At 32.6% G+C, this 9,916-nt stretch overlaps 2 protein-coding genes across 2 annotated transcripts; both read left to right on the top strand.

The window, feature by feature from the left end:
- The first annotated feature begins 837 nt into the window (after window positions 1–837).
- LOC146955684 (casparian strip membrane protein 1) lies at window positions 838–1,964 on the top strand. Its single transcript, XM_085722625.1, has 3 exons — window positions 838–1,180; window positions 1,262–1,385; window positions 1,561–1,964. Exons 1-3 carry the CDS (start codon window positions 936–938, stop codon window positions 1,774–1,776), a joined length of 585 nt encoding a protein of 194 aa, XP_085578751.1. The 5' UTR covers window positions 838–935; the 3' UTR covers window positions 1,777–1,964.
- Window positions 1,965–6,535: 4,571 nt separating this feature from the next.
- On the top strand, window positions 6,536–8,028 carry LOC146955683 (casparian strip membrane protein 1). The gene is made up of 3 exons (XM_085722613.1): window positions 6,536–6,865; window positions 7,023–7,146; window positions 7,653–8,028. Exons 1-3 carry the CDS (start codon window positions 6,618–6,620, stop codon window positions 7,866–7,868), a joined length of 588 nt encoding a protein of 195 aa, XP_085578739.1. The 5' UTR covers window positions 6,536–6,617; the 3' UTR covers window positions 7,869–8,028.
- The last annotated feature ends 1,888 nt before the right edge of the window (window positions 8,029–9,916 follow it).

The raw sequence follows: 9,916 nt of genomic DNA, 5'->3' as shown, positions 1-9,916 counted from the left end.
GAGGTAATATTATTTGACACCGTAATACACAAATGTTGGGAGATTAACCCCTTCCTAAATTTTTCGTGAAACTCAATTTCCATAGGTGCTAATTAGATTTCCTCAAAAAAAAATCAGTGCTAATTAGATATTTCATTTATATAGAGAATGCTAACTTGTGCTCTAACACAACCAATATGTCATGAATGTCTTAACCTCATTTTGTGAGAAAAGTGCGGTTAAGACAGATACTTGGACCTTCCATATACATACCTATCTAAAGAAATATATAGGGAACAGGGTAAAGAAAGAGGGAAGAAATAGATTGATGGTCCATTTGATTGAAAAAAAAAACGAGAGATCTAAAAAGGAAAAATATAACAAAATAAAGGAGTATGAAAGATACCATAATTGATACCCTAATGGAATAGATAGACAAAGTGCCACAATGAGTTGCGTTAAGGATTTAGGATGATCAGTACTATACATGCATGATACATGCATGCATTAGTGGATTGGGTGCATATGGTTTGGTTGACTGATTAATGAAATAGGCTAGTTTTTTTTTAATTATTCATAGCGTAAAGTTGTATTCTATAACGTATAAATTATAATTTCAACCACTAGGCATGATGCATCATTTTTTACTTTCAACACATGATGCAAATTTCTTTTAAGAAATCCAATATATATCCCTCCAAACTTTGACAACCATTGACCTTTTTTACTTGCTTTGTTATTTATAAAAAAAGTTCTTATGTAGTGGAAAAGGCATAGATCATATAACAACTCACATTGACATTACTTATCCTATTCATGTTATACAAATGCATGCTTACAGTTCTTCTATATAAGCTTCAACAATCAATCCATTTCCATATTCACATTTCAACATATAAGCTCATACATATCCTTATAATCTCTCTTTTAAGATTCTCTCATTTTCAAAGCTAAAAATGTCAACAACCATTGATGTCCCAGAATCAAGCAACATTAACAAGGAAAAAACAATTCTAGTTGCACCTACAAGGCCTGGAGGATGGAAAAAGGGAACAGCCATAATGGATTTCATTCTAAGGTTAGGTGCCATAGCAGCGGCTATTGCCGCTGCCGCCTCAATGGGAACAAGTGATCAGACTCTCCCTTTTTTCACTCAGTTCTTTCAATTTGAAGCTAGCTATGATAGCTTTACAACCTTCCAGTATGTAACACTCAAAACTTTTTTTTTTCTTTCAAAACAATAATCCATAATTATAATAAGCTAATACTTGAAACAATGCAGGTTTTTTGTTATTTCAATGGCAATAGTAGCTTCCTACTTAGTTCTATCCCTACCATTCTCTGTCGTAGCCATCATTCGCCCCCATGCGCCTGGACCAAGGCTTTTCCTTATTATCTTAGATATCGTAAGCTTTTCTGTCTGTCTGTCTGTCTATCTATCTATCTATTCTATTTGTTGTTAATAAAAATATGATAAGGGGTGCGGCAAGTGACCGATTGATGTATACAATTTAATTAAGTTCAATGTTAAATATTATCATAAATTAATTCAACTTTGAAACTGTGTTTATGAAATTTTAGGTGTTTCTTACTCTGGCCACTTCAAGTGCTGCTGCAGCTGCTTCCATAGTTTACTTGGCACACAATGGAAATCAAGACACAAACTGGCTTGCCATTTGCAACCAATTTGGAGATTTCTGTGCACAGACAAGTGGAGCAGTAGTTGCATCATTTATTACTGTGGTTGTTTTAATCTTGTTGGTTGTGATGTCTGCTTTGGCTCTTGGGAAGCATTGAAAATTAAGATTGGATTATGCTATAGAAGCCTAAGTTACCTATTTAATTGTTGTCAGGTTTTTCACGATGTCATGAATTGTGTTAAATTGATTTCTTGAATTGATTTTGGGAAATTGTTGTTATGGAATATTAATTATGATTAATGTTTTTGATATTTGGAAGATTTAGTTGAGCCAATATGAATATAACTTTGTCCATTCTCTAGTTTTAATTTTCAAATTTCCCTCATGTTATTAAGGGCTTGATGGAAGTTTATCCATCATGGTTGAAAGACACTATTTCATTTGCAATTTGAGTCTGAGCTAAACCTCACAACACGATGAACCAAAATTCATATCTCCTAAGAATGTATAGTATCAATATTTAGTGAGCGTACTTCAAACATGACAACTTTACATGAAAGGAAACTCTGAAAAATATTAAAAAACAAAAATCGAAAAACAAATTGACCTCATTCCATCATTTCTTCTTCATTCTACACTTTATCTTCTTTCTTTTGGTAGAAGTTTGGAGTTAGTATTAGTGGATTATCCACCCTTAAAGGTTGCTCATTGATCTCATTGAGATACTCTTTTCAAATATAGTAAAAAATACTCTTTAAACTTGTATAGTCAAATTCTTAAAAGTATAAAAAAAATACTCTTTTCAATGAAAACTTTTTCTTTTTTGTTTCTTTAACGGATGCCCCAGGGACATTAAGTTAGCATGACCCTTATTTTTTAATGATAAATTCTTCCGGTGGGGTAGATGAAGGGCTAATGCAAGTGGGATTCATTGACTTTCTTGAGAAAGAATTTCAATAAGTAAAAAGGTAGGCGACACAAGATTTAGAAACAGATAAATTCTTATGTACTGAAATTTGGTTGGGTATAATGTATTTGTAGACAAAACTTATTCAAAATTTGATTTTATTTTAAATAAATTAATACAAAATTATGATATTTCATTAAATAATTAGATGATGGATAAATACTCAACCAAACTTCAGAGGTATCGCTTACCGGTGTGTTTACCTTAAAAATATCTATAGTTTCAATTTAGCTATGCTTGGTAAATAGTAACATTGAAAATATATCTCACAAATTCCGACGGGCATCTGGTTATTAAAAGCTAATATTTTTCAAATGGCGATTTTGTTGGAGCTCAGTTTAATTGATCACAGTTCAAGCTATGTTTGAAGTAGTATATGGTCTACATAGGTTTTTATTGTGAGAAGGATGCAGGTAGAGTATTGGGAACTAGAAATGGTCAAGTCACAAAGAAAGCGAAAATACAACAAATTAGCCGATGCTCAGACAAACAAACGGACTCGACCACCACATATGAAATTTAGACGAATATTAATATTTGTAGTCTTTATCCACCAAAAGGAATGAAAAATAAAAAAAAACCCTTTCGAACGAAAATATCAACTCTGTCACTATTTTAGTTGCTAACATTAATGACCAGTGGTTTAGCGACATTACAAAAATCGGCACTAAATTGACTGATAACACATATAGTGATCGGTTTAGCGATCCATTTTGTTTTTGTTTTGAAAGTAAAGATAAAATTTATTAGAGCAACTCCAGCGGTCTCAAGTTTTCAATGGTCCGCCACGTGGAGATTGAAAAAGTGGGTTATTTTGCAATAATTTTGGTTGAAGTTGGACTTCGTGTAATAATCGTTGCTTTCTGAAGTAACTGTTGTTTTGGTTACTTTGATTAAAACAACAATAGAATTATCACATTTCTAAATTTTAGAACAGGTTAGATTGTTTTATGTTGTTTTTAATTTTACTTTGAAAATTATTCTACTTATAAATTGTGCTCATTTAAACATATTACATTTAATTTTTGTCTCATAATTTTATCTTTATATTTCTTCTATTTTATTTTTAACTTTTTCATATTAATATTAAGTAAAAATAATTAAATTATAGTTTTAAGTTGTGATAAAATTAAATACGGATAAAATATTAATATTTGAGGTAAAAGTGTGGGACCTAATATGAGTTCTTTTAAAGTTCACCGTTGGAGTGCAAAATAAGTGAGTTGCTTTAAAATGATGTGGCATAATGAGACCCACAAAATATCAATTGAGAGAGTTCATCATTTGAGGTGCTCTTAGATTAAACATAAAACATCCCAAAACACAAGATATGCTATAAGAATGTCAAAATACAGGGCAAGATCAAAGATTGCAGAGGACAAAACCCCCTTAGCACAAAAAACAACAACAAGGATGCCAAATAACTCCGAAACGGATAAATAAACTCAAGCACCAAGAGAACAACTAAACACCACCTAGACAAAATCAAGACAAAAATTTTAACGCCAAAGAGTGGGAGGTCCAAAGTGAAATAGTAAAAAAGCTAAAACTCCACCAAAGCGCACTTTATTGATCAAGAACAAGTGACTGAAGATCGGAAAGAAAGAGACACCTTAGGATCTCGCTTCAAGCCACTAACGAGCTACTGAAGGACCGTAAACAATCCAAGAAACATCAACTACTACTCCAGAGCCAAACAGACTAGGATTTTGAGATACGACCAAGAAATCTCTTAATATGCGATCCGATAACACACAACTAAAGAGCACTTGATTCTTCTATACATGAAAGGATTACCACGACTTGTATTTCTTAATCATATGTGCGCCTTAGATCAGCTCAAATATGTCCTCAAATCGATGCACCTTGCTGCCAATATTTCCACTCTTGAAGCTAAAGCTGCCCTGACAAAGAAATCCATTTATTGATCGCTATGACGACTAAAATACTGAATTTTTAGTAGTACCATGCTTAAAAAAAATGTCGGAGCCACTTCTGGATTCATACTAACAACCAAGGACACACGTGGTGGATGTGTTGGTAGAGGAATTTGCGAGTCCATGTCTCTCCTAGTGTAGGATTTAGTTTGTTTTAGTGATATTAAAATAAGATTTAGGTTTGATGAGTATTTCTCAATGTCTTAGGATCAAATAAAGTCATATTTCAAACGTGCATGCATCAAAATCATGTTTTAAGCCATTTTAACCTTTAAGAAAATCATTTTTCAAACATGCATTAAAACTTTTCATGTCATTTAGGATTTCGTGATTTTAGTTATGTTGAAGGGTGATTTGGATCATGCTCGGGTGATTTGAATCATATGTTGAAGGGTAATTCAAATCAATTTGATGAAAATGTTGACTTGAGTCATGATCTAAATCATTCAGTTAAAATTGATTCATGGATGCCCGCAAAGAGATGCGATTTGAATTGATCTATAGAGTGATTCATATCAACTTGTATTTTATTTTTCAAGTTTTAATGCATCAAAATTGTTTTTTTTATTCCTCGTCCTATATAAATCTCATTTACTCATTCACTAAGGTTTAACATTCATTTTCTCTCTAAAATTCACTCATCACAATGTTTCACCGAAAACTTTTTTTATCCTTTGATGTGGGTGGTAATTGTGTGAGACTTATATATGATTTCTTTCTCTGTACAATGTGCGTCTAGATTTGATTAGATTGAAGGTGTTCAATTGTATATAGGTTGAAGGAAAAAAATCAATTTCTTTTCACCTTAGGATGTGAATTTTTAGGGTTTTTAGGTCGTGAGGTCTTAAAGTTGTAAAATGGCTAAATTGACCGGGAATTGAATTGAAGATTAGAGGTCGAAGGCTTCAAGATTGGATTTTTAACTGTTCAAAGTTGAATAACAAGACCAAATTTTGAAGGTTTTAAAATTTGTGGTTTTCTTGATTGCGACAAATATTGATGGCATTGATTCATAATGAGTTAGGATCATGGTACTGAAGGAATAATCTTGTTGTAATCATGCATTCAAACACATAAATGTGCAATATGTATATTTTTTGTTCATATAAATAATGTTCTATTTTTTGCACCAAATTTGTTTTGTTACAGATTTGAATTTTACGTATATGTATATTTGATTCTAAGGGGGAGTGCAGGTCGCAGCCCTATAACTTTTGGGTTAAACTCGGGTCCACTTATAACATCAGTGGGTTGAGTAGGTGTTCTTTTCTCCTTTTCTCCAACTTGACCAGCTTCCAAGGGTTAGATAGAAATAGAATATAAGGGAATTCAGTTGAAATATTATCATAATCAAGTACATGAAGTAGTTCTCCCTAGATGAGACTTTGCAAATTAATAGTTTCTTGAACGTATATAAATAGTTTATGACTGAAGATTTATTCTTGAGAAATATTGAGAAATTTAATTTGATCCTTAAGAAAAATAAAATCAACTTTCGTACTAAGAAGAAAAAGTAAACCGGGACAACTTAATCCTTACTTTAACTATCTTGAAAAAGAGATAATCATGTCTCTAACAATAAAAAAAAAAGAGACAATTTAGTACCTACAACATAAAATGTCACAAAATAGTTTCTCTGTCAATAAGTCATCTAATTTTGATATTTTTCTTCTTTAGCATTCAAATAAAGCAAGAATTTTTCAAACCAATATCAACAATACTTGTCATTTCTAAAAAATGGTACCACAAGGAGCTTGTGGAGACTAAAATTGATTTTCCCTCGGGTGACAAAGCATCCATTAGAGTGTAATGGATTAGGGAGACTACGTGGATTAGTTCATGGATTAAGTCAAATGTGATTAAAAATATGTGACATAATGTTTACTTGCTATGAATGAAAATATGATTTATTATTAAGTGAAAAACTTTCCAAACAACTTCACTTATTATTATAAAAAACATTGAACACCCTGTCCTCTAATCTCTATATATAAGCTTCAAACATTAATACATTTGCATCATTGGTCTCATTGATTCATACAAAGTCTAGTATATATAATATATAATTAGCTTCTATCTTATTTAGATCCAAAAATGTCAACTAAAATTGATATCCAAGAATCAAGCAAAGATACCAAAGGAAAAGCTGTTTTGGTTGCAGCACCTGCAAGGCCAGGAGGATGGAAAAAGGGCATAGCCATAATGGATTTCATTTTAAGGTTAGGTGCCATAGCAGCAGCTCTTGCCGCTGCCGCCTCGATGGGAACAAGTGATCAATCTCTTTCTTTCTTTACTCAGTTCTTTCAGTTTGAAGCTAGCTATGATAGCTTTCCTGCATTCCAGTATGTAACATTCAAAACTCTACTTTCTATGTCTTTCTAAGTCACATATAAGATCGGTTATGATCTGATGATAGTGTAAAACGTTTTACACTAATATGTATCAAAATTAGATTGTAATCTATATGCAATTTATTCACTTAATGCTTGAAAAATGCAGGTTTTTTCTTATTGCAATGGCAATAGTGGCTGGCTATTTGGTCTTGTCTCTACCTTTTTCTATAGTAGCCATCATACGTCCCCATGCAACTGGACCAAGGCTTTTTCTCATCATCCTAGACACCGTAAGCTCTCTATTTTCTAACTCTTGATCATTTCTTTGGTATAATAATGCGACATACCACCTACAGTCTCAAATATAAGTAAAAGTTAGGTCAACAAAAGTTGATGTATTTGATCCAAAAGTTGAATTAAATACATCTATTTTTGCTGACTCAACTTTTGTTTATATTTGAGACCGAAGCGAGTAGTAAACATCTAATTAGTGCTCACCTGCACGCTAGTATTAGCATAATTAGTTATGATTTTTCAATCCACTTGGATTGGCCTGGTGGTATTGACTTGTGATCTGGGAGTGTGCTCCTCCTCGAGGTCTCAGGTTCGATTCTCTCCAGTGCCAATTTAGGTGGGCTGGTTTAACTTCTTAAAAAAAAAATTAGTTATGATTTTTCTTTGTGGTGCTTATTAGGTGGGCTGGTTTAACTTCTTAAAAAAAAATTAGGTGGGCTGGTTTAACTTCTTAAAAAAAAAAATTAGTTATGATTTTTCTTTGTGGTGCTTATAATTGCAGGTATTTCTTACTCTGGCTACTGCTAGTGCTGCTTCAGCTGCTTCCATAGTTTACTTGGCACACAATGGAAATCAAGACACAAACTGGCTTGCCATTTGCAACCAATTTGGAGATTTTTGTGCACAGACAAGTGGAGCAGTTGTGGCATCATTTATTACTGTGGTTGTTTTAATCTTGTTGGTTGTGATGTCTGCCTTGGCTATTGGGAAGCATTGAAAATGAAGATTGAATTGCCTATGTTATTTTTATGCATATTTGAAGTCATGATGTGAAGAAGTGATTGCTTGTAGTATCAATTTGGTTAGATGTTGCTGTGGAATATTTTGTACAATGTTTGTGATTTATAAACGTTTGAACCATTGTGTTTAATTTTGAAGTGACTATTATCTACTTTCATAAACTTTTTAGCTCTGATATCCTTTGGCTTTTTGAGTAAGGAAGTGTTGGAACGTTATGCAAGGACACAAAAAGTTTCAATAATTCTTTAAAGTAGATGCAGAAGAAAAATGATTATTTTCAGATTAGGCTTATTTCAACGATTTAAATGAGAAGTTGACCGTTATTGAGATCAACACAAAAAACAAGATACCAAATACATGAAAATCAATTAGATTATTCAAATTAAACGATAGCGAGAAACATTTAATTTGAAGATATTGTTGATAAGCTAAAATCAAATAGTCACTTATTTGTAAAAACACTTAACTTTTTAAAACTTATTTTTAGCCAAATTGAGTTAACTAACAACAATTAAATGCAAAACAATACACAATTGGTTCAATTGAGTCACTAATAAGATGGATTCTTATAATCCTTTATGGATGTTATTGATTATTATCAAAGAATCAACACTGAATTGAGTTTCTTTCAAATCAATGAAAATTGTGTTTTTTCAAATCAATTTTCAAAACTCATAATTGAATCAATTCACAAAAACAAAAATATAAAGAGACAAGGGATTTATAGTGGTTCCCCGCAAGGCCCTCCCTAGTGGAGTACATCCACTCCCAAGAACAATCATCAATAGAGTTTTTGTTCACTATTTTAATTTTTTAATTAAGTCATTTTGTTAGTCAACATTGACAAGATAATTTGTTACATCCTTAAACTAGTTTGTAGTTTGTAAATAGGTCTCTGAACTATTAAATCTATTCTTTTGACAAAACTATTAAATCATAAGAAAGTTGATTATATATTATTATTATTAGGGTCATGTTAACCAGTGCCCCCGGGGCACTGGTTAAGGAAGGCAAAAGAGGAAATTTTAAATAAAAATAATATACTTTTTCAGCTTTTAATGCACTGATTACACATCTCTCAATGCAAATCCTACTATATTTGACCCTTAACCAGTGCCCCGGGGGCACTGGTTAACATTTCCCTTATTATTATTATTATTATTATTATTATTATTATTTTTAATATATTTTATAGTCAATGAAATATAAAAGAATTTTTAATACAAAATTCAGAGACCTGTCATTAGTTTTGTTCTGAGCTTAATTTACCACACAATATTATCATTTTTGACGACAAAGATGATACGATATAATTGGCAACTTTCTTCAATCTAACACTTTTTGCACGCAAGAAAAGGTATCCATTTAATTTGGATATCGACCATACGTACAAAATTCTTTTGAACGAAAAATAGCGAATGTTGTAGAGGTCATGGACCGAATAAAGGGAATGTCAAGGATTATGTGTGAATTGCGTGCAAAATTCTTTTTGCACGCAAGAATTATGTTTTTTAAAAATATTTTGTGATGGATGGAAGTGTTATGTGCTGAGATTGGCAGGATACTTTTATTTGATAAAAGGAGTGGTTTTATTATTTGATGGGTGGAAGTGTAGGGTGTAGGTTTCTTTTTATTAAGTATAATTTAGCTGATGTATGGATTGGTTGGTTGATTATATGCTGGTACAACTTGTAATATTTCTCATGAAGTTGTATTGCTGGAACACACTTTAGACAAATACTTGACACCGGAATAATTTGGACATTCCCACATTTAAGTAGGGGCTCTTTTGTCAAAACATCACATTTCATCTTCTTCCTCTCTCGGACTCACTTCCCTTTCTCCTCCTCCCCCCCATGACCTTCCTTGCCCTCAGACTTTGTCTTTCGTCACCACCACCGACGTTGCCGCTATCATCACCCCCCCCCTCTCTCTCTCTCTCTCTCTCTCTCTCTCTCTCTCACTCTCTCTCTCTCTCCCCCTCCCTCCCTCCCTCCCTCCCTCCCTCCCCCCAGCCCCTTAGTG

The sequence above is a fragment of the Medicago sativa genome, chromosome 1 (genome assembly GCF_051527215.1).
Source record: "Medicago sativa cultivar Bolivia chromosome 1, Bolivia_mono, whole genome shotgun sequence".
In the NCBI taxonomy this organism is placed as follows: Eukaryota; Viridiplantae; Streptophyta; class Magnoliopsida; order Fabales; family Fabaceae; genus Medicago; species Medicago sativa.
This window is presented reverse-complemented; position numbering and strand designations above follow the sequence as displayed.

What these genes read in the sequence shown, in the direction of transcription:
- LOC146955683 (XM_085722613.1), top strand. Translation starts at nt 6,618, where the DNA reads ATGTCAACTAAAATTGATATCCAAGAATCAAGCAAAGATACCAAAGGA. An exon ending in GATAGCTTTCCTGCATTCCA is followed by an intron (nt 6,866 to 7,022) that starts GTATGTAACATT and finishes TGAAAAATGCAG; the next exon opens with GTTTTTTCTTATTGCAATGG. An exon ending in TTCTCATCATCCTAGACACC is followed by an intron (nt 7,147 to 7,652) that starts GTAAGCTCTCTA and finishes TTATAATTGCAG; the next exon opens with GTATTTCTTACTCTGGCTAC.
- LOC146955684 (XM_085722625.1), top strand. Translation starts at nt 936, where the DNA reads ATGTCAACAACCATTGATGTCCCAGAATCAAGCAACATTAACAAGGAA. An exon ending in GATAGCTTTACAACCTTCCA is followed by an intron (nt 1,181 to 1,261) that starts GTATGTAACACT and finishes GAAACAATGCAG; the next exon opens with GTTTTTTGTTATTTCAATGG. An exon ending in TCCTTATTATCTTAGATATC is followed by an intron (nt 1,386 to 1,560) that starts GTAAGCTTTTCT and finishes ATGAAATTTTAG; the next exon opens with GTGTTTCTTACTCTGGCCAC.